Genomic DNA, 23,816 nt, shown 5'->3' on the forward strand with positions numbered 1-23,816 from the left:
AATGATGTATTATCCTTTTTATACATTGTTTTATTTTCTCTTAATACCTTTGTCTGGTTTGGGTAATAATGAAATGTTCCAAGAATGAATTGGGAACTATTCCCTTCTCTTCAATTTTCTAAAAGAGATTTCTAGAATTGGTGTTATTTCTTCCTGAATTATTTCATAGAATTTACTAGGGAAGCTGTCTAGACCAAGAGTTTCCTTAGTAGAAGTTGGGTTTGTTTTGTGTTTTGTTTTTGTTTTTTGAGATGGAGCTCACTCTGTCTCTCAGGCTGGAGAGGCTGGAGTACAGTGGCAGGATCTTGGCTCACTGCATCCTCTGTCCCCAGGTTCAAGCAATTCTTGTGCCTCAGCCACCTGAGTAGCTGGGGTTACAGGCGAGCACCACCATGTCCAGCTAATTTTTGTACTTTTAGTAGAAACAATGTTTCACCATGTTGCCCAGGCTGGTCTCAAACTCCTGACCTCAAATGATCTGCCCCAGAGTGCTGGGATTACAGGCATGAGTCAGTGTGCCTGGCCTAAAAGTTTTTTTAAAAAACAAAATATTATAAAACAAACATAGGGCTATTTGCTTCTCTTTGAGTGAGTGTCGGTAGCTTGTGGTTTTCAAGGAATTTGTTCATTTTATTGAAGTTGTCAAATTTAATGGCATGAATTTTTATTCATCATATTCCTTCATCATCCTTTTAATATCTGTAGAAACTGTAGTTGTATTATCTGTTTCATTCCCGATATCAGTAATGTATCATTTTTGCCTGGTCAACCTGACTAGATAGGTATACATTTTATTGATCTTCTAATAGAATCAGCTTTTGGCTTTATTGGTTCTATTGCTTTTTTCCGTCATATTATCAATTTCTGCTCTGATTTTTATTACTTTCTTTTTATTTTGGGGGCCTTAATTTGCTTTTCTTTTACTGGTTTGTTAAGGTAGTGTGTTTGCTCACTTGTTTGTGTACTTTCTTTTGCTATTTCAGGTAGTACTGCAAATTTCTTTCTAAGTGTTACTTTGCTGTCTTCCCCTAATTTTGCAAGGCTGTGTATTTTCATTTTCAGTCAGTTCAAAATACAGATGGTCCTTGACTTACGATGGTTTAATTTTTCAACTTTACAGTGGTGTAAAAATGATATACATGCAGTAGAAGCTGTACTTGGAGTACCCATGCAACCATTCTGTTTTTCACTTTCAGTACAGTATTCAATAAATTATATCAGTTATTCAATACTTTATTATAAAATAAACTTTGTGTTATATTATTTTGCCCAACTGATGGCTAATATAAATGTTTTGAGCATGTTTAGGGTAGGTTAGGTTAAGCTATGCTGTTCAGTACAGTAGATATGTTAAATGCATTTTTGGCTTATGATATTTTCAATATTCAATGGATTTATTAGGGCATAACTCCATTGTAAGTTAAGGAGCATCTGTACTTTCTAATTGTTCTTTCAGTTTCTCCTTATAGATTACTTAGAAATACATTAATTAGCTTTGAAATATATAGGGATTGCCCAGACATATTAAGAATTATTTTATGGCCTTAAATATGATCTATCTTGATAAATGTACTCTGTTCACCTGAAGAGAATGTGCATTATGCTTTTTGGGGGTGGTATAGTCTACAAATGTAAATTACATCAAAGTAATTGATAGTGTTATTCAAGTGTTCTGTATCCTTATGGATTAATGACATGACCATCCACTTCATCCACCCTCCTGTATTCAAGTGTGAAATCTTTGTGCGTACCATTCCTTCCTCTCACCTGCTCCTTTCCACATCTCTCTAGTCATTGACTCCTTCTTATTTTCTCTCTGAAATCATTCTAAATGCATTTCTTTCTCTCCGTCCCCACTGTAGAGTTTCCATTCTAATCAGCTGTTGCATGACATCTGAGATGACCTTCTATCTGGTCTGCTCAGATACCTTCTAATGGATCTCCTCACCTCCGGAATCTTATGGCTTGTAACAGCCATAATCCACACCACTGCAAAATTCAGATGCAATTCCATAATTCCTTGTTGAAGTTTTTCATTGTCTTCCTTCTAATCAGGCAGAATTCCCTCTTACTTATTCTTTCCTTATAATAATAATGACAACAATAGCACTAACAACTAATATTCACTATACAGTTTTATGTACAAAATAGAGGCTTAAGAATACTTTACACTTATTAATACATATGATACTAATGAAAATTCTATGGAATGAATTACTATTATTATCCTCATTTTATGGATGAGTGAACTGAGGCACTGTGAGATTGAGTAGCCTGCACAAGGGCATACAGCTAGTAACTTGGCAGAGCTGTGATTTGGACGTAGGAATTTTTGCCAAGACTCCAAACTCTTGACTGTTGCACCCTAGCATTTCTTGTACAATCATATTATTTATGATGAAGCTCATGCTGCCTTCCTAAGCTTCTTGCATCTTAGGGGTACTGGGAAGGTGGCTGTCTTTATGCTGATTAAAGAAACTAGTTTTGTGAGTTTCTTTCACTGTCACCATCAAATTTGTGACAGTGTTTCAGTTTTGTGATTATTATACACAGTGTATTATTTCTCATAATGCTATGGGTGATAAGGTGGTTCTTCTGCTTCAGCTGATGGTTGGAATGCCGGGAGCAGCTGTAAAGTCCCAAATGCCCGTGTCCACAAAATTGGCAGTTTTTGTTAGCCTCTGCTTGGGAATTCAGTGGAAGCTCTCTGCACATTAACCTCTTCAGTGGCTCCTTATCTTCCTCACAGGATGGTGATCTCAGGGTACTCAGACTTCCTGCATGGTAGCTGGCTCCCAAGAGTATAAAAGGGGAAGCCGCTGGACCTTCTTAAGCCTAAGCACCAGAACTGGTGCAGAACTACTTTTGCCACTTTTTGCTGGTTAAAGCAATATGTGGCCAGCCCAGTACAAGAGGAGGGGACCATACCAGTTGAATACCAGGAGGTGTGGTTCACTGAGATACCAAAATAACAGTGTGCCACAGACAGAAAACATTTTGAAGCTGTATGAGCAGCTCTAAGAAAAAAAACTGGTTTTGTGAGCTGTTCCAAGGGCACTGAAAGCCAATCAGTTTTTCTCAACAAAGAAAGGGACAGGAAGGAGTCAAGCCAACCACAAAATGTTGAAGATCTTGGTGCGTATAAGTGGCTTACAGAGTGTGGTGTTTGAGATTCACTCCAAAGGTCACCCAGGAGTCCAATAGCCATGCCCAATGTAGGCTTAGAGGCATTTAGCTTTAAAAAGATAATTTTGCGACTCATATTTTTCTAACCAAGCTCTCTGTTTCTTTCCATCTTTTTTCCCTTTAAACCTTAGATTTGTAAAACTTAACTGTGTATAGTATCTTTTTTCATGTGTTCACTATTGTTTTCTGTCACCGTAGTTTTAGATGGTACTTTCAATTATGTTCATGTTTTGAGACTCATTATTTCCTTCATTCCTCACAGCACGTAATATTAAAAACAGAACTATAATTGAGATTCTGTGACAACCAGCCCAGTACCATTTTGTACTAAGTGTTACTGCCTCCTATTCTTTCTAGACAAAAAGAAAGACATTTGTTAGTTGTCATTTCCTTTCAACAGCCTATAAGCATGAAAATTTTCTGGTATAGTATTGGAATGGTTTTGGAGACAGGAGCATCATAGGAGAAGTGAGAACCATTGGATGACAAGATATGTGGGTGTGTCTGGGGTATATGTAATGATTAAGAACAAGTAATGCTAATGTTTAGAACAGAGAAAAACAATTAGCAAATTTCTTTCTGATAGCAAGTATGTATTGAGTGCTGACTCTTTATTCACTACTCAGACACTGCTCACACTTCCATTATCAATTCCTACCATTGGTTTGACATTAAGTCTCCTGTCTTTGGAAGAACCATTTTTGCTTACCAGCAGACAGTAATATGTTTGAATTTTTGGACATATGTTAGAAGTTCATCTAGTGTTTCCCACACAGATGTAATGTAGGTCAGAATTGTGTTGCAGATACTTCTAAGCCAATCATCAAAGAGTTTTTAGCCAAAAAATGCTAGTTTTATTGAAATGAACCAATGGCAGTATGAGAAAGACTAAAGTCATGTATCTGTAGCCAAATAGCTATATGGCTTCAGTCAAATCATTTAATCACTATACACCTTACATTCTTCATGTGTCAAATGAGTGGGGCTGTACCAGAGCAATGCTTACCACCCTGACTGAATCACCTGGGGAGCTTTCCAGTGATGTCAACATACAGCCTTACTTCCAGAGATTAAGACACAGATGGCCTGGATTGAACCTAGGCATAAGTAGGTTGTATAAAACCCCAGAAAAGGGCCGGGTGCGGTGGCTCAAGCCTGTAATCCCAGCACTTTGGGAGGCCGAGGCGGGTGGATCACAAGGTCAACAGATCGAGACCATCTTGGTCAACATGGTGAAACCCCGTCTCTACTAAAATTACAAAAAATTAGCTGGGCACGGTGGTGCGTGCCTGTAATCCCAGCTGCTCGGGAGGCTGAGGAAGGAGAATTGCCTGAACCCAGGAGGTGGAAATTGCGGTGAGCCGAGATCGCGCCATTGCACTCCAGCCTGGGTAACAAGAGCGAAACTCCGTCTCAAAAAAAAAAAAAAAAAAAAAAAAAAAAAAAAAAACCCCAGAAAAATCTAATGGGAGCCATTGAGGTGATGATCTAATTGGTGAAATTCCATGGCAATTTTGACATTATCCCCAGCTCACTGGTTGGTAATTGGTATTATTAAATGTAGGTACAAAATAAGGTGCACAGAACTTTGACTTTGATAGTTACCAAATAAGGGGTACCTTTTTGACAAATTAGTATATGATTTAAAAAATCACTTGCTAAATGGTCTTTGTGCTGAACTTGATATAGTGTTCTCTAATTAAAAAGCACTTCAGATCTTACAGTGTCTCAAGGCTGTCATAATTAAATTAGCTTTTGCTTCGTAGACTGGACATACAGAAGGTACACGTAGGAAACTGGGTTGAATCTGCATTTACCCAATGGCATGGTCTAGAATGCCATGCGTTTTTAAAAAAATTTGAACAAAGGCCTTTCCTCCTTATTGGGTGTAAATGTGGAATCGTGTACTGGTTGATCCTTTGAAGTCATGTGTCTTTAGTCATCATTACACTGGCCCCTTTTATGTTAATTTGCTGATTTTCAACTCAAAGAAGACATGTACTTTATGACTCGAATCCTAACAGATATGACTCCCTCACTGGGAATGCTTTTTAATGGTTTTCGAGAACATAGTTTTTAAGAACCTCTTTTTGGTTCCTTCTTAATCTTTCTTCAGAGTGCAGATATTTAGCTCTGGAGAAGCAAGTTATGTGTTTAGAAAATGATAGCCTATTTTGCAGAGTATTACTGACTTTGCCATCTATTAGCAGTGTGGCTTTAAACAGATTACTTACTCTGTGGGTCTCAGTTTTATCTGTAAAGTGGAAGTAGAATCACCACATACAAAATAAAACAAATACACAAAGGAGTTCTAGCACAGTGCTCATTAGATAGTGGCTCCCATCCATCCATCCATCCATCCATCCATCCATCCATCCATCCATCCATCCGTCCATCCATCCATCTTCTCACCCATTCTTCCATCCTTTTATCTTCCCATCCATCCACTCAGACACTTATAAAGTGCCTACTGTGTGACAGACTGTTTCATGTTGGGAGAACCAGAAACTAGAGAACCAGTTTCTAACCTGACGGCCACTGTGATACAAGGAATGATCAGAGCTCTGGATAAATGATGCACCTGGTTTTCATTCTGAGTTTTTTATTAAGGTTTTGTAAATCATATTGTTACAAATCTATCTAGCATTAAAGCTATAGATTAAAATCTAGAACATGTTTTTAGATGTTACAGTGGCTTTGTATTTGATTTCAAAACTGTCTTTTGTACTAGTTAGATGCTTTGGCTTATTTGGAAATTTTTGAGAAGTTAGGCTTTCTAACCTGTTTTCTCTGTTTTTGCAAGTGAATGACTTCACTCATTAGTGTGGGAAGTCAGATTTTATAGTAGGCTGTCATGTTTTCCACATGCTGTATGTCAAGAGAATACAAATTATCTTCTACTATATATCAGGAACTTTCTTTGAATAGCTATTAATTTAGTCTGTATTATTATAACAACAGTAATTTCTAATGCTATTGAATAAATGGGCTATCTACATTTTCATTATTACTTATTTCAAACAATGAATTATCAGTTGAGCTGTAAAAATGTGCTCTGTTCAATCTTTGCATTGAAGGATTTGTTTTGGCAGCATTTTCTTTCCTTCTTTGTCTTCTTCTTTTTTTCTTCCTCTTTCCTTGAAAGCTCTGTAAAATTGCCTTTAAGTGAAATGAATATAAAATAGGAAATTGGCCATTTGGGGAACATTTTCTAGTGCAGGTGTAAGGCATAGTTTTTACTGAGCATAACAACATACAGGACAATTATGATCGTGTCATCCAATTGATGATGATAAACGTGTTGCTTTTAAGTCTTTGTTGCAGTATGTGATAATAAAACCTTAGTAACTCCTGAGAATATCCTTCATGCTGGAAGAAAGTTGTTCACATTACAAACTTTATTTTCCCAGAAAAGATAAACTATACTTATCTCAAAGGAAGAGAAGGCAAGACAGAGAAACAGGCAAATGTAAAATTAAGCCATATCATCTATGGTTTCTATTATAATAGAATGCTTTATATGTGTTTTCTTCTTAGAATAAAGCCTGTGAAACAATGAGGATTCTGTGTCTTATATCATGGGGTTTTATTTGCTCCATTGTTATTTACGAATATCCAAACGTTCCACAGGGAGAATTTTGTAAGCTAATTGGAACCAAAAGGCAATTATAAGCAGTAGAACTGTAATCAGTGCCAAAAATAATGTATATTTTTATCTACAATGAAAGTTAAATAACTTAGAAAGTGGTTGTGATACTTTATGCTTACTAATCATGCATCTACATGATCTTTATTCTAAGGAGTGAAAATTTTTTTACACACACTCTGATTAATTCACAAGGTCTCCATAAAGAGGGTAAATGGAAAATATGTTACCTTCATTTAGAACTGTGACTTTAAAGGGCCAAATTTATCACCTGTTTGTAAAATGGCAGTTGTAGAATTAAAACTAGATTCCTTTCAGACTTTGGTCCCCTACTTTAGTTCTATATATTAGACCATCCTTCTTTGTTTTAGGAGAGTCAGTTAATTTTTTTAACACCGCTAAGGAAAACAACTTTTAAAGGCAGTTTTATTATTTTTTAGTAGAAAAATCAGAAAACAAAACGTCACTATATGTATAACTTTTGTGTAACAGAAAGTCACACAGAAAACAAAAAGAAAGTAAGTTGAGCTTAGAGAGAACTTGGAGGTTCTCAGAAGGAAGGAAGCATTTCTAGTCACGCTGATTGAACCTGGGGGCAATGAATCTAGGGGGTGGTGGGCTCTTGACTTGGCCAGGGGCAATAAGATGCTGGGTTCCCTGCCACCATCCTCTCAGCCATCCAGACCCAGTGGTGATGAATGTTCTGGCCCTTGTTTGAGTTTACCTTGTCAAGAATTTTTACTTCCCACAGGACTGCTGTATGTGGTCTTCAAACAGTCCAAATGACTGTCTTTTTTTACAGGCATTTTTTCTTCACTTTAAGCTGAAGAAAAAAATGAAGGACTGATTGGGGGGATTTTTTTTCACAGGATACCTGTTTTCTCAAATCTCCAACCATTGATGTATATGTTACCTCTTCCTGAATTTTCCCTTTCACCCCCATTCTGTCAGCTAAATCCTTTACCGTGAAGGCACAATACTGGGTCACCTTCTCTGAGGTCTTCTCTGAACCGAAAAGGTTTCTATCATAATACCCATCATACTGTGTCCTAAGGGTCTTTTTATCCTTCCTCCTGCCTAGTTAGAGCACTCCAGAAATATAAGAGCTATGGCTTTCATTACTTTATTTCAGATGCCTAGAATAAAATAGGCATTCAGTCCATAGGTCTGGAATGAATAAGTCTATTCAGAGTTGTGATCTCCATAATGTGTTATTTACAAGTTTTAAAATGAATTGGTTATTAAATTATACTTTAGATGTCATTTGAAAGAGCATTAAAATACTCATCTTCTAGATTTAAATTTGTCTTTTTTCTCCCAGAATACTTTTAAAACCACTTAATATTGTTTCTTCAAATTTCTCATCTATAAAATGAGGTTTTAATTCTTAACTGACTCATGGGGGTGTGAGAATCATAGGAAGTAAACTTGAAAAGAGATTGAACAGCAGATAAAGGTGTATTATATAATGATTAATGATTTTGAAAGATATGCTTTATTTTCCAGAAATGGAAAAATGATAATCAGGTGGTTTTTTTTATTTTTGTTTTAGGTCTCCTCTTCCCCATATTTAATGTGAACAGTCTCACTGGCGCAGATGGTCTCATAGAAGACTCACTATTCTGCCTTCCCAATTCTCGCACCCAGTTTTTGAAATTTCTTTAATCAGAGATTAAACTTTTTACTTCGTAATTAGACATAAAAATGTAGATGATCAATTCAGAAGGGACTGGTTGATTTAAATAATTATCAGGGTAAAAATCATGAGCCCTTTGCTCAGAGCAGGTTTTGAAGACCCAGGATGTCTCACAGAGAGTGACGGAGACATGGAAGGAAAAAGAGAGACAGGAGTTTGCAGAAAACAAATGTTGCCTAGGGAATGTGACTGGGAACTTAAGTGATCTGTGCAGTAATGCACAATCTGACCCAGAAACCCTCTGAGGACTGGAGAAGGGAGGTGGGCTGAGTGGAGTTAGTAGATCTTTCCTCCGACACCTCTCCCTGAAACTTCAGAAGTCAGTCACTTCAAAGAATTCTTTTCCTTTGCCCTAGATTAAAAGGAGACTTCTAATCCTTTCTAGACCACACAAGAATGTTGGCTCCAATAGAATTTTCTAAAGCTGTGTATTTTTCCTCCTGATCTAAAATTCAAATGTCAGTCTGCATCATAGTCAGAGGAAAATAAGAACATTACAGAAATGTAAGAAAGAATAAGATCTCCTTGGTTAAGGAAACTGATTCCGGACACCGAAAGACTCATTGCTTTGAGTTTTAAACCAGACAGTACACATCTCTGGGAACTGGTAAGTGTTTTTCCCTTCAAACTCCTATCCAAGGGCATTTCTTCATGAAGTCTCAAACTTAGATTTTATCATGGCAGTGATACTTTTTAAGGCAGTGTTGGAGCTTGTTTTCCTGGTGTCCTTCTGCTCATCTTGGCTTTTCTTCTAAACTTCCTATCACCACCGATGCATTAGCCCCATCCCTTGTGTAAAATCAGTAGAAGCTAAGGAAGAATTGAAATCATGGCTGTGGGGATAAAAAGCTGTGTGAAAGTGCAGAGGCTCAGTCGGTATTAGTATGTCTTGTAATCATGAGACCTTAATTTTGACAGGTATTCGCCTGTAAATACTAAGTTAAATCATAGTCCCTAATTATAGGAAAGGAGAAAAAGGCAACGTGTGACTATACTAGAACAAGGGAGGCCTTGGGAGAGATGATTATAGAAGATAATAGGCATTAGTAAAGGTCTGTAAGAAACATTTTCCCTGGGTGATTGTCAACTGGCTTTGATTAAATAGATCATAAACTGAGTTTGCAGGAGTGTTTCCAAGTGTACAGACTGTGCTATGGGAATTGGCAGGCCTCCTGACAAAGTGGGTGAGGTCTTAATTGTTAATTCTCAAGATGGGCATTTTTGGTTAACAGTTCTTACTTGTATTTTTCCAATACTTGGTACAGAGCAATGTAGATTATAACGTACCTAGACGAGGATACTGCCATCTAAGTAGAAGTTCAGACAAGGAAGTATTACCTCTACTTTTCTGGAAGGTAAGGGAGTATAATTATGGGGGAAAGTTCTGAGGACTTTTGTTACAGTCTGTTTTCTTCCATGATTTTATTACCATATAAGTTACATTCTGCCATAATTACTAAAACTTTGTGTCAATCACAGAATACTTTCAGTGGGCCATGAATTTGGAATTGCATCTGACATGATTATGGATTTGATACCACAAGCAGTTTCAGTAGAATGTGCATGTGCACATGCCCTTAAGAATTGAGGGCAATAATTTATCATATTATAACATATATTGAATTTTAATTATTCATGATAATCTGAATTCCTGAAGAACGAATTAATGAATGCAATTTCTAACAAGTCAACCCTTATGTGCTTTGGAAAATAGACTGCTTCACACTGAGTTAAAATGAACATCACTAAGGAACTGAAAAGTCTTTGTCTTCTGTAAATAAATTCTATCAGATTAAATTACTGGCCTGGCATGGTGACTCATGCCTGTAATCCCAGCACTTTGGGAGGCTGACGTGGGTAGATGATTTGAGGTAAGGAGTTTGAAACCAGCCTGGCCAACCTGGTGAAACCCCATCTCTACTAAAAATACAGAGATTAGCTGGGCATGGTGGTGGGCACCAGTAATCCCAGCTACTCGGGAGGCCAAGGCAGGAGAATCGCTTGAGCCCGGGAGGCAGAGGTTGCAGTGAGCAGAGGTCACACCATTGCACTCTAGCCTGGGTGGCAGAGTGAGACTCTATCTCAAAAAAAAAAAAAAGATTACTGACTGACATATACTATCCCTAAATAAGAATTTGCGGATCAAATTTTTTTTGCCAACCATAACTGAGTGGAGTATTGTGGGGACGTTGCACAAGTGCTTATGTAAGCAAAGAACTTTGGTGGTAGCCAAGACATTGGAAATCCTTAGGTCATGCTCTCCATTTCACAGGCAAGGTTATTGATTGAAGTCAAGAAAGGTTGAATGACCTCCTCAAGATCAGAAGGCCAAGAATAAAACCCAGGCTCCCAACTTCCTAATCATATCAAATTATCACCTCGTAAGATGTTTTCCTGATCAGAAATTTCACAAGAATTACGAAAATAACCAAAGCAAAGATGAATTAAGACATTGTCTGAATGAGATCCTTGAAGATCATATCCATCGTCTATTTATTTTTAATTCCTTAGTATGTAGCAAAGTGCCTGATGCATATTAGGAAGTCAGTAACCTTTTCTTTAAAGCACTACTTTTTTTCTTAGTAGAAAAGTAACATTTTAAAAAAATTCTCATGTTGCCATGAGCATTTAGTGTATATGGTGCTATGATTCAGAATATTTTCTTTGTAATTACTTATGATTAAAATGGCTAAGGATAGAAAAACATTCATTTGTTATTTGTCAGTATTAGAAAAGCAAATTTCTTTGGACCTTTGTTAAGCCTGGATTGTTTTTTTGGTCATATGGCTTCTCACCAAGATGTGGTAGAACCTGGTTCTTCCCAGATTTTGTATTGAGTAGCAACGTGAGTTTTGGCTTACCTACATGTAGACTGGTTTTTCCTTGCCATTTTTTTTTTCTGTCATTAAAGATATTCTCTTGTTTACTTCATACACCCCTGCCCCCCCCACACACACACACACAGAGTCAGAAGAGTATGATTTAGGATTGTATCATGTGCATCCCACCCAGTGAGACTTTGGAGAAAAAGCATTAAGACAATCATAGTCAGAGGATTCCCTTTCTTACTGCAGAAATACAGGAACCTCACTAAATACGTATTTGAATAACAGAAAAAATACTCTGTAAAGTCTCGTTCTAGTGTTATATCCATCTCAAATCTACCAAGTGTAGAAGTACAGCTTATGGCTTTTAGTGGTTTCTTTTTTCTCAGTATACATTTCACAATTTTTAATTTTTAAGGGTTTTTCAGACTTCCATCTGCCAAAATTTCAGAGATGTAGTGAACACAATTTTGTGTGACTTGGAAAAACCATCAACTGTAATTGAGGCCTTTGTCATATATTTTGATGATTCAGTGCAATTATAAACCCATATAAATTGAAAGTAAATTTAATTTCAGAGATCCTAGACCAAGGTGAAAGTTTCTTGGACCTATTCAGAATTCTAAGCCAGTGGCAGCCTCTTTACAAGTGAACTATGCCAGAAATATTGACTGTCTTTTGAACAACCTCATGAACTTTCACTATTTATACATTGGACAACAGTTAAGAATCATATCCCCTTTTGACTAAGAAATAACAAAAATGCATAGCTACGGTTTTATTCTTTTGTGTGTGCACATGACTATTTTGGAATTAATGGTAGTGGCCACCATATAACCATATGCAGATATGCTTGCAAATTTTCAAGGTGTTCACTGGTAGAAAGTGCATATCTTACTCATCATATAGGAGGCAATTAACAGTGAAAGAATATACATACTTCCAAGAAAGCATTTCATTCAAAGAATGGACTATCAGGAATATAATATTTCCTGTTTAGGTGAAAGTGATACAAGAGTCTATGTTTCTTGTGGCTTAGCAAGTTTACCGAAATATAGAGAGTGGTGGGATTATACACAGGATTAGACATTTCTATTTTAATAACACATGAATGGTCCAAATAAAAAAAGGAATACTTAGAAATGAAATAACTGACTGAAAATAATCAAAAAGTAAAATAAAGCAAGTATTTAGCATTTGCAGAGTAGTTTCATGCATGTTAAATCTTAGATCCTTGCAGCAACCTGGTGAGGCATGTGTGGCAGATCTTGTCATCATCCCCGTTTTACCACTGTGATTTGCCAAAGGTTGCACATCTTTTTATAGCAGAGCTAGGAATAGAACAAGCTCTTCTGATGACACATTTCTATGATACTGCCTTTCTGTGTTTTCCAAGAACTATCCCTTATGTATGTCAAATTGATGATGGTTACAATAGGCAGCTGTGATTAAAAATCTCTCCTTACCAATGGCCAGTTTTTGACTAGGTCTTTTCCTGATCACCTCCTCTTTTCTGTTGTTTTTTTCTTATGTATCCTCACAAACTTCATCAGAATAATTCCAAAAATAGTGTGTCCATCTTTCTGTCCATCCTTCCTTCCTTCCATCTGCCCGTCCAATCAATGAACTAATTTGTGTGTACAGTGCATTCACCTATATTCCTGTAATTCATGGCCATGCTGTACATCTTCTTTCCCCAAACCCTCAACGTGTGTATTTCTGACAGCAGGAAGTGACTGGGCAGGGTGACAGTTGCTCTGGCCATTACCCATGTGTGATAAATGCTTAGTAATCTCCACAGCACCATCGTGCATAAGTTGAAGGTGTTTAGGGCATTGTAACTTGGGAGAATTTCCAGTCATTCATAAATAACCATTAATCTGTCCCTTTTACATTCAGCTTTCCACATCTGTTTCAAATTGTTCAGTGCTATTCCAGGAGTGCATTAAAGCCCCAATCCAGGTAGTATTAAGGGGATAAATGAGCCACAGGGAAGAGACACTGTATTTTTCTCAAGGCAATTCTTTCTCCTTTTTTAGAGAGTTAGGAGCCAAGCAATTTACGATGAAGATTTTTGGAAGATATGCTTTGTCATTTTAAGCCATCCTTGTCTGTGGGCTTAAAAATGAGGTTTTAGCTCTAGTATCCTGGCATACCTTAATGTATTTCTCTATACAGGTAGATTGTGAATATCATTTCTATCAGCAAACCTGAGTAGTTTCAATTCATTGTGATTCAGTGTGGATTCTTATTTAAGAAAAATGAAGAATAGTTAAAACCTAAGGTCAGTTAGAAATAAATAAGTGTCTGAGTATGCATTTATATTTGCAATAGGAATGTCAGAGAAAGTTGTCAATAATTTTAGTTTGATACATTTTTCTACAGAAAAAAATTGCTTTTCAGGAAAAAGGCATTATTATGAATTATAATTTAATATTATTTTGCTTTATGTCTGCTTCAGGTAATTTAATGAAAATTATAAAGGTGCATTTTTTCTACCCATAAGCTATTTTTTCAGGTGCTTTCTAAAGAAAGTATTTCATAAGAATGACCCAATCTGTACTGTTAGATTTACAAAAGTCTCATCACATAGTACAGAGATGCCCTGCAGAATAAATGCATATAAAGATACCATGGTATGATGTATCAGATGACACGTAGCATGAGAGAGGAATGTTTTCAAGTTGACCTTGAAGATGCTAAGGGAGTTACAGAACAAATATCAAGCAGGAGGATAACTAAAAGATGATTCCATATCTCTGGCATTTGTAATACTCATAAAAGGGATGACAAGCTGATTATCTGACCCAGAATAAAATGCCCACACAGTAACGTAAAGAAGAAGAAAATTCAGTTGCATGTCCCTCATCAAGGTCCCTCATCTCATCACATAAAGTACACTAAATCATTCGATATCAAGTTGGTCTATTTCATAGTTACAGTCTGCAATTTCATCCATGTGTAGGGGATTGACAGCTGCTCTACCCATTAGTATTAATGAATTACCAATGTACATCCCACGCGCATCTACAAGAAACCAAAGAAACCCCTCCTACACACTGCTTTGTTTTGAATCCTCCAAATGTTGTAGGCTAGCTATCTTTTTAATAAGTGGAAATTATTGAATATGGCACATATTATCCCTCATAGCTAAAACTGAGGAGACTAGGAATTAGTTAATAATTGTAACTTTATTCATATGGTAAAACAAGTTAAATTATCTCTCATCTAAGGAATGCCTAAGACCATTTAAGGAATGTGACCTGATCTGCTAGGGCATTTCATTAAAGAAAAAACAATTCAGAATGACATTGGCAGCCTGTTTTGTGAAATTTTTTCCCTCCTGAAGTACCTCCAAGAATGTCCTTTAAATGAGATGAGAAAGAACAAAATGAGTTTTGATATGATGACCATGTGTCATATCTGATGACTTGTTTACCCAGAACGCTTTCAGTTTATACCTTTTGTTCTGGCGTAATTATCAGTCACTACCCATTTCCTCTCAAAAGGTCTTGATTTGGATGGAAAATTATATGTTCAACTAGTTTAAAGCATTTCTTATACAACCACGGTGTCTTCGTCAACCATCTAGCATGATTTCAGTTCCCAATTATGTCTTTTGTGTGGAACACCTGTTTCTACAAAGGAAGAAAGAAAGAAAAACTATGCCAGTCCATACACCTTCATCAGCTAAAAATTCATCTCTTTTGTCTACTCTTTTAATCTTTGGTTCCTTATCCCTTTTTCCCTGATGGTGACATTGCACTCCCCAACACTGTCCTTATAGAACATGTCAAGCAAGGACAGGTGAAAGAATGCCACCATATAAATATCTTCCCGTAGAAACAGGCAGCTTAACATTTTTCAATGCTTGTCTGTGTGAAAAAAAATGTGACACATAGTCATGGGTTACTTAATGACAGTGATACATACTAATAAATGTATCATTGTGCAAATGTTATGGAGTGTACTTACACAAACCTAGATAGTATAACCTACTACATACCTAGGCTACACATATAGCCTCTTGTTGCTAGGCTACAAACTTGTATAGCATATTACTGTACTGAATATTGTAGGTAGTTATAATATTTGTGTATCTAAACATAGAAAAAGTACAGTAAAAATATGATATTAGAATCTTATGGGACCATCATATATAAGGTTCATCATTGATGGAAATGTCATCATGTGGCACATGGCTATATTTTATCCTTTTTAATGAAGAGGAATTTAAGGCCACGTTCCTCATTGACATGGAACTATCAGATTGAGTTATATCTCCCCTTAGAAACATTTATTAAGGGCCTACTCTGTGTCTGACATCTTGTTATAAAAAAATGACTGAGAGATTGTCCCTCATGTCAAGGAGCTCACAGTCTATTAATAGAGAAGACCTTGTTGAACAATAATTACATATACTACTAGAAGTGAATACTACTAAAGTACTACTAATTTATGTGCCACCAAGGGTATGGAAAAGTGTGGTGGGAGAACAGGCGTGGGATTCAATCTGGGATCTGCTCTTGGGGAAGAGATGACAGAGTATCTGATGTGCGAACTGTGTTTTAGAGGAGGAACAGAACGAAGGTGTCAATTTATATGAGGGGCTCTGCATCAGGTTTGCTCTGAGAAAGTAGATGGCCAACATACACAGTCAAAAAAATATCACTTATTCTCCTGTACGCTGCATTCTATAGATGAAAGCCTTTTGTCGTTGTTCTGAAGAAGAGTGGAAATCGACAGTTTACTGTTTTTACAATAGCCATAATTTTCCAATTTGTTGGTACACCTTCAAATGTACTTTGGAAGACCATTACAGAACTCTCTCTCTTTGGCCTTTCCTCTGCAAAACAGACTTACTTCCTTGGTTACTCTCAAAGGTCTTGTTTGTTTTTTTTAAGCATTCTTATTCTTTTCTCTTCTGAAATTAATCGGTGTATGGTTCCCACCACACAACCTTATATTCTGCACTCAGCATTCAGGTAGCATTGCAGTGAATTTATGTATAAAGGTCTGGCTAGTGGGTATAGTCCTAAATCTCATACTTATTTACTTGTATCTCACTGCCATGCTGAAAATAAGCATCATAGGGCACTTGATAAACACAGCTGACTGAAAGAAGCAGTTCATCCAACCTTGTAGTTACTGCTGCCATCACTTCCAGGTCGCTGATTCTTCTCTCTCCTGATAGTTTCTTTCTGCCTTGCCATTTCACTAATTTCTGTAAATTCTGTCTTCTACCTTCTCTCTACATTTTATCCCATGAAGTCTGTGTTGTTTGGATGGATTCTCCAATCACCTCCTACTTCCATCCTGTACACTTTTCCCAGTCTTTAACTCAAAAACAGATCATCTTCTCTTCCCATGTCTAATCCACTGGCTACTTTAATAGACTCAGTTAAATAGTGTCTTCAGCCCCTGTTTCTCCCCCTCCAATCCCTTTCCTTACCATGGTATCGGTTCCCTCATGACATTCCCAACTCCAAAAGTGATATCCATCTAGGAGCCATATTCCACATTGGTGCAAGTTTAAGTCTCCTAAAACATACAACACCTTTAAAGAAATGCCATCACCAATGATAGAATTCAGCTATTATTGTCAAATTGTTTCCTATTTTTTATCTTTATGTCCCACTGTCCTTCATGAGTCTCTATTATGCTTGTACAGAGAGGCAACCCTTTGTTTGATTTCTGGCTGTGTACTTGTTAGCTCTGTGACCATGGGCAGATTATTTACTTTCTTCATGTCTCATTTTCCTCATCTGTAATGTGCTGGTAATAATTGGACCTACCATAAAGGATCATAGCAAAGATTAAATATAACACTCATAGAAGTCTAGCACATATTAAGGATTCAATAAGTATTCATATTTTTGCAATTTCATGGCAAAAACAAACGTGACATTTTCACCAACCTAATAGAGACCTATTCTCTAAAATCTTTATGGTATTTTTCTGTTAATAAGTATCCTATTTCTTTTTCTTAAATCTGAAAATCATCTAAAACTTACATCACACTGTTTTCTATTTTCACATCTTGACATGTCATCTTGCTAGAAAGACATTCTCTTGTCTTCTATTAGACCAGTAGTATCCATTTATATGGAATTGCTAATTATATGCCTTCACAAAATTCATATTATCTGCTTGTACCAATGAATATAAAGGCTAAAGACAGAAACTGCCATTATCTCTCTAACACAAGGGTCCGCCATCCCCAGGCCACCAATTGTGACCTATTAGGAACTGGGCCACCCAGCAGGAGGTGAGCAACCAATGAGCAAGCATTACCACCTGAGCTCTGCGTCCCGTCAGATCAGTGACAGCATTAGATTCTCAGAGGAGTGCGAACTTTACTGTGATCTGTACATGTCAGGGATCTAGTTTGCACACCCTTTATGACAATCTAATGCCTGAGGTGAAACAGTTTTCTCCTGAAACCACCCGCCACACCCCCAACACCCACCCCACCTCGCCCCACATCTCTGGTGTCAAAAACGTTGGTGTCCACTGTTCTTTAGGAATGAGAGAGATTAAAGCTAACAAAATGGAAGGGTGGATCGAAAAATAAACTTGAGTTATTTTATGCTTGTGACCTGAAACCAGATGTAAAGTTGAACAACTGAAAAAACTATCTCTGCTTTTGCTTCCTTTTCTGAGCCATGGTAAGTTAATGCTCAGGACTGGATATAATGCATAAGGAATTCTAAGGATCCTAAGCAACAGTACTCTATGTATGCTACATCCTGGGGTTATCATTTGCGGTGAATTTGTTCTTAACATTGGCATTTTTTTTTTCTTATTTAGGGCAGAAATTTAGCATCTGGAGAGGTTGGATTTTTTCCAAGTGATGCTGTCAAGCCTTGCCCATGTGTAAGTACTAGTATCTTAATTCTTTCTTGCTTCGTTTTGTTTTTGATGCTGTGATTAATTGTGCAAAAATCTACAAAGGCTGCTGACCAGGTCAGTTATTAATTTTACTAATATTTTCTAGAAAAATTAATTTTCAACATCATTGTGATTCTATTGTTAGAATGTTTTTAAATGTTAAGAAAATATATATAAGAGGCAAATTTAACTTAGTAGAACTTATAAAACTAAGTTGTCTAAAAGGTTTTAGAAGAAATAAACCACAGCTACAAATTAGATGCGTTGTACAAGTTTCCCCTTTCCCACTGAAATGAGAATGGTATGGTCTGCTTCCAGTCACTTGGGTTGCAGAGTGACACTACACTTCAACTGATGTCTTTGAACGCATGCTAGAAAATTAAAAGTCCACAAACTCTTCAATTAAATGTCTAAATAAATTTTCTATACTTCAGTGTGTCATAACTGTTTATATAATGTCGTAACTGAATTTTTTGAAAATATCAGATGCCGATAAAAGGAGAATAAATGAACATTTACTCAATACTATGGGTGAATGTAACCTAAAATGTACTTCCTGGTGTGTTATGATACTGATAAATGTCTGTGTAGGGTAACACGGTTTTAATGTCATAAGTTAGTATCGGGATGATTTTTTTTCTACACAACTTTTTAAGTTGTTGACTCCAAGTTAATGAAATTCCTTTCCTAATATGATGGAGATGATTGCCTGAGGGGGGGGGAAACTCTCCTTAAACTATACTGCTTGCTATATTTCAGTAGTTACTGAATTTCTAAACTGGACATTCTTTTTAATGTTAGAAACATGAAAATCCGCCATCCTTGATTTTAGAAAGTACACTACAGGGTAATTTACTCCACTCATTCAACCTTTATTTTCAAAAGCAAAGAGGATAGAAAAGCAGCTGTTATTCCGTTGGTTCTGGGTTCTAATTTCACATTTTTAACTTTTATTTTAGGTTTAGGGGTACACGTGCAGGTTTATTATTTGAGTAAATTGCATGTCATGGGGGCTTGGTGTACAGATTATTTTGTCACTCAGGTTCTAAGCATAGTACCTGATAGGTAGTGTTTAGATCCTCACTCTCCTCCCACTTTCCACCTTCAAGGAAGACCCTGGAGTCTGTTGTTCCCTTCTTATGTCCATGTGTACTCAGTGTTTAGCTTTCACTTATAAGTGAGAACATGTGTTATTTGCCTTTCCTTTCCTATGTTAATTCACTTATGATAATGGCCTACAGCTCCATCCATGCTGCAAAGGACATAATCTTGTTTCTCCCCATTACTGAACAGGGAGTCCCAGCCCCATTGCTTGTTTTTGTCAGCTTTGTCAAAGATCAGATGGTTGTAGGTGTGCAGCATTATTTCTGGGCTCGCTGTTCTATTCCATTGTTCTATAATGTTGCATATTTTTTGTCTTAGATTACATTACAGTCTTGAAAGATTACTGAAGTTTGCTACAACTCTTATTTAATTAGATAAGCTAAAACGATTATCTAGTTTTTTGACTTTGTATGAACAAGATTAAGGCTTCCTATCTGTAAAGTAGTAATGTATATATGTAGGCAGGTGGCAGGATATTATACGTGCTAACTTTAAGAAGTTTAAGAACCTAACGACATCACATCAAGAATGCTAAGCATTGAATATACCATGTAAATAATGCCGCACACCTTCCACTTCTGTTTATGGAACTGTTTTTGTTTACAGCCTCTTGAATAAGGCATAAAAATTAGCATTTGAAGTTTTATTTCAGGGACACTCTGGTACAAAGTAGGTATTTTATAAGTTACTGTTGAATGAATGAAAAAAGGAGTAAAAAAGCAAATGCAAGTCCCTAGCTGTATATACGACATTACCAATGGTAGACACTAATTAAATCAGCCTGTGGAATCATAGCAAATGATATTTGCTGACCCAAAAAGTGGCTAGAAGGAGAAATATGTTCAGAAATTTTAAGATGACAGAATTGTAGAGTAACTTATAATTGTAAGTAGGACTACTAAATATGGTTGTTTTATAGTAGCAGGTAGCTACTTTACATTTTACTGCTTAGTGAAATTACAGATTAATTTTTTAATTAGAGGACAAGTTAAATAAAAGCAAGGAGAAAGATGAGAATTTGAAGGAGAGGGATACTTTGAGGAAGTTTGGAAGATGGTATTGCTTTTGATTCTGGGGTATATTATTTATCAGGGGTCTATGAGTAGTGCTGAATATTCCATTCTGGGCTTAAAATTTATTTTCCTGCATATACCACATCCATCTCCTCAAAACCTCTGTGGTATGCAGGTAGAAACATAGAACTGAGGGAAACACAGGTGGTTCATGAATGAGTCAATTTTATTTTTAGCAATATGGTAACTAGAGACAAACCTGGAACTGCAGCACAATGCAAACTTGGCTAGAATCTCTGATTCCAGGAGCGCTTAGTGGGTAAACTAGGAGAAAATCCATCCCACTGACAATGATAAGCCTACCTTGCTATGGTTCAGGATTGGAAAACAAAAAGGAAAGCAATCTCCCCTGGGAATTTCTAACCTTAAATCAAAAACCATCTAGATGAAGGGCTGTAATTAATACCAGCTCTACTACCTAAATAATTCTAAGCTAGAAATGTAGTTTAAAATTATTCCAGATTGTGCCGCTGCACTCCAGTCTGGGTGACAGAGCAAGAATCATCTCAAGTAAAAAATAATAATTAAAAAAAATTCCACATTGATTATCATCCCAGGGAAAACTCATATTCTTTCTGGATTGGAGCCTCTTTGTGCACATTCCTCAAATGATTTTTATACATAAAGTCCTAGGGAACATATATTCACAATGTGGAATCATTGCATTCATGCAGAAACAAATCACCTTGTACCAAGGTCAGCAGAAACAATAAAATATATACTTAAACCCACAAATATAGCAAATATTTGAATTTTAGATTCAACAATGTATGCTTAATATTTAAAAATTCAAAATATTATACTTAATATGGTTTAAGAAATTAAAGGAAACAAAAATCTAAGAGGAAAGCAAGACACTATATAGTTAGGCATATATGAAAAAGATTCAGGTATAGAAATTGAAATCCTTAATGGATGGCATATCAGACACAGTTGTGTAGGAAATTGGGAGGGAGGAAAAATCTGAAGAAATTTCTCAAAAAACAGCTGGAGTGATGAGACACAAATACATTTAATAGAAGGAGAGAATAAAGATAATTGCAAAAAAGCAATATTCAAATAAACAATGGCTTGAGAACTTTCCAGATTCTATAATAAAACTCTAATCTTGAGAGTCAAGAAGGGTATGTTAAAATTAATTAACACCTGGATACATCATAATGAGACTGGAGGACATTAAAGACAAAATATTAAAACTAAGTAAGAGGAAAGACAGATTATCTATAAAGGCTTGATAATCGGACCCAGCTAACAACAGCAGTAATGGAAGCAACAAGAGTTTCCACTTCTGGTAACTCTTGAACAGCTCCTATTGGACCAGTCCTCCCACACATAACTACAAGTTGTGGACAAAATACTACAACAAAACTATTTAAGGGCACTTCTCAGGAGAAGAGTTGACACTTGGAAAAAGGAGTGGTATTAGGGTGAGTTTATTTCTTTTATGGCTAACTTGAGGGCAGGCACTGGATTGTATCATTCTGGGTGGCTAAAATTCAGATAGAAACCTTATAGTATTTCTATAAGGTTGTATTACAACCTCAAAGGCATTATAACCTTTAAAGAATTTCTGTAAGATTTTATAAGGTTTGTATTCATATCCATACAAACCGTATAGAAATGCTATAAGGTTTGTATGGATAAAATTAGCATTTCTATAAGGTTTGCATGGATTGTATATTCTCAATAAAATGTTTTTTAAAAACAGTAGGTTCATAGCAGAAGTTTAGCAATGTTAACTGATTATGGTGCTGCCGGAAAATGGCATTAGGGAAAAATAGTAATCATATGCTCAAAGATGGAAAAGTTCCCAAAAGGAAGTTATTTGTTGTCTTTTTTTTTTTTTGAGACGGAGTTTCGCTCTTGTTATCCAGGCTGGAGTGCAATGGCGCGATCTCGGCTCACCGCAACCTGCGCCTTCTGGGTTCAGGCAATTCTCCTGCCTCAGCCTCCTGAGTAGCTGGGATTACAGGCATGCGCAACCATGCCCAGCTAATTTTTTGTATTTTTAGTAGAGACGGGGTTTCACCATGTTGACCAAAATGGTCTCAATCTCTCGACCTCGTGATCCACCTGCCTCGGCCTCCCAAAGTGATGGGATTACAGGCTTGAGCCACTGTGCCCAGCCATCTATTGTCTTAAATATGAAGTACCTGTCCAAATAAGGACCCATGGTACACAGAAAAAAATGCAGAGGGCCCATGACTGGTGAAAAAGGATAGGACCCCACCCTAGTAATAGGAATCATGGCTGAGAAGGTATTCCTAGATCCTCACATGTTGGAATGCACCCGCTGAAGAGAGAAAAGCTCTGTTTGGACACTTCAAGGTGGAACAGCATCAGTTGCCTGTTCTGTTTTAGAATCTTATGTCACTGTGTCCTTTTTGGATCTCCAGCCTTTTTAAAAGCCAAAGGAGTCCAGAGACAGAATATTTTGAGATTCTTCACTCTCCTCCTTCCTTCCTTTCTCTCTCTTTCTCTCCCCCCCGCCCCCCCCGCTCTCTCTCTCTCCCTCCCTTTCTCTCTCTCTCCCTCTCTCTTCTCTTTTCTGTTTATTCTTTTTGGCTTAAGAATAAACATATAGGAGCAGTATCTCCAGCAGGCACCACAGGTTGTCGGTACAGAACTGGGTGAATGTTTTTCCTAGCACCAAGAGTACCTGTGGGACAGAGCTACCTGCTCCCCAGAAAGAGGGGAAGCTGAAAGCAGAGAGACAGGTGGTATGACTGGGTGGGTCTCACCCCGACAAAGACCAGCAAACTGAAGCCCTCTTGCTTGAGAGTTTTGCAGCCAGCACGTCAGTTCAAGCTTGGCCCAGGACAATTGACCTCAGTGGGAAGGAGGACATCCCCCATTGTTGAGGCGAGTCTAAACCTACCTGTGTAAACAAAGGCTAGAGGGAGCTTACACAGCAGCTGGACTGAGTCTGTGACAGCCCAGCAGTGCCTCTGCAGGCAGACAAGGGACAGACTGCCTACTCAAGCAGCTCCCTGACCCCTGTATAACCAAAAAGACGCCTCATACAGGACAACTCTGGCTGTCATCTGGCTGGTACCCTTCTGGGACAAAGCTACCAGAGGAAAGCTCAGGCAGCAATCCTTGCTGTTCTGCAATCCCCATGGGTGATTTGCAGGCAAGTAAGGTCTAGAGTGGACCTCCAGCAGTCCTACAGCAGAGGGACCTGACTGTTAGAAGGAAAACTAAAACACAGTAAGAAATAGCTCCAACATCAAGAGAAAGGACATCCACTCAGAGACCCCATCTGAAATCACCAACTTCAAAGATCAAAGGTAGAAAATCCATGAAGATGGGAAGAAACCAGCACAAAAAGGATGAAATCCTCAAAGACCAGAATGCCTCTCCTCCTCCAAGGGATCACTACTCCTCACCAGCAA

General features: G+C 37.2%; 1 protein-coding gene across 7 annotated transcripts in view; it reads left to right on the forward strand.

The window, feature by feature from the left end:
- VAV3 (vav guanine nucleotide exchange factor 3) overlaps positions 1–23,816 on the forward strand; it is a 393,845-nt gene that overhangs the window by 327,086 nt on the left and 42,943 nt on the right. For all 7 annotated transcript variants that reach the window (XM_035252253.3, XM_017974986.4, XM_009001808.4 and 4 more), the window contains one exon: positions 18,164–18,229. In XM_035252253.3, coding sequence (XP_035108144.3) covers positions 18,164–18,229 — 66 coding nt within the window. The remainder of the gene's footprint in view (positions 1–18,163; positions 18,230–23,816) is intronic.

The sequence above is a fragment of the Callithrix jacchus genome, chromosome 7, assembly GCF_049354715.1.
Source record: "Callithrix jacchus isolate 240 chromosome 7, calJac240_pri, whole genome shotgun sequence".
Classification (NCBI taxonomy): domain Eukaryota; kingdom Metazoa; phylum Chordata; class Mammalia; order Primates; family Cebidae; genus Callithrix; species Callithrix jacchus.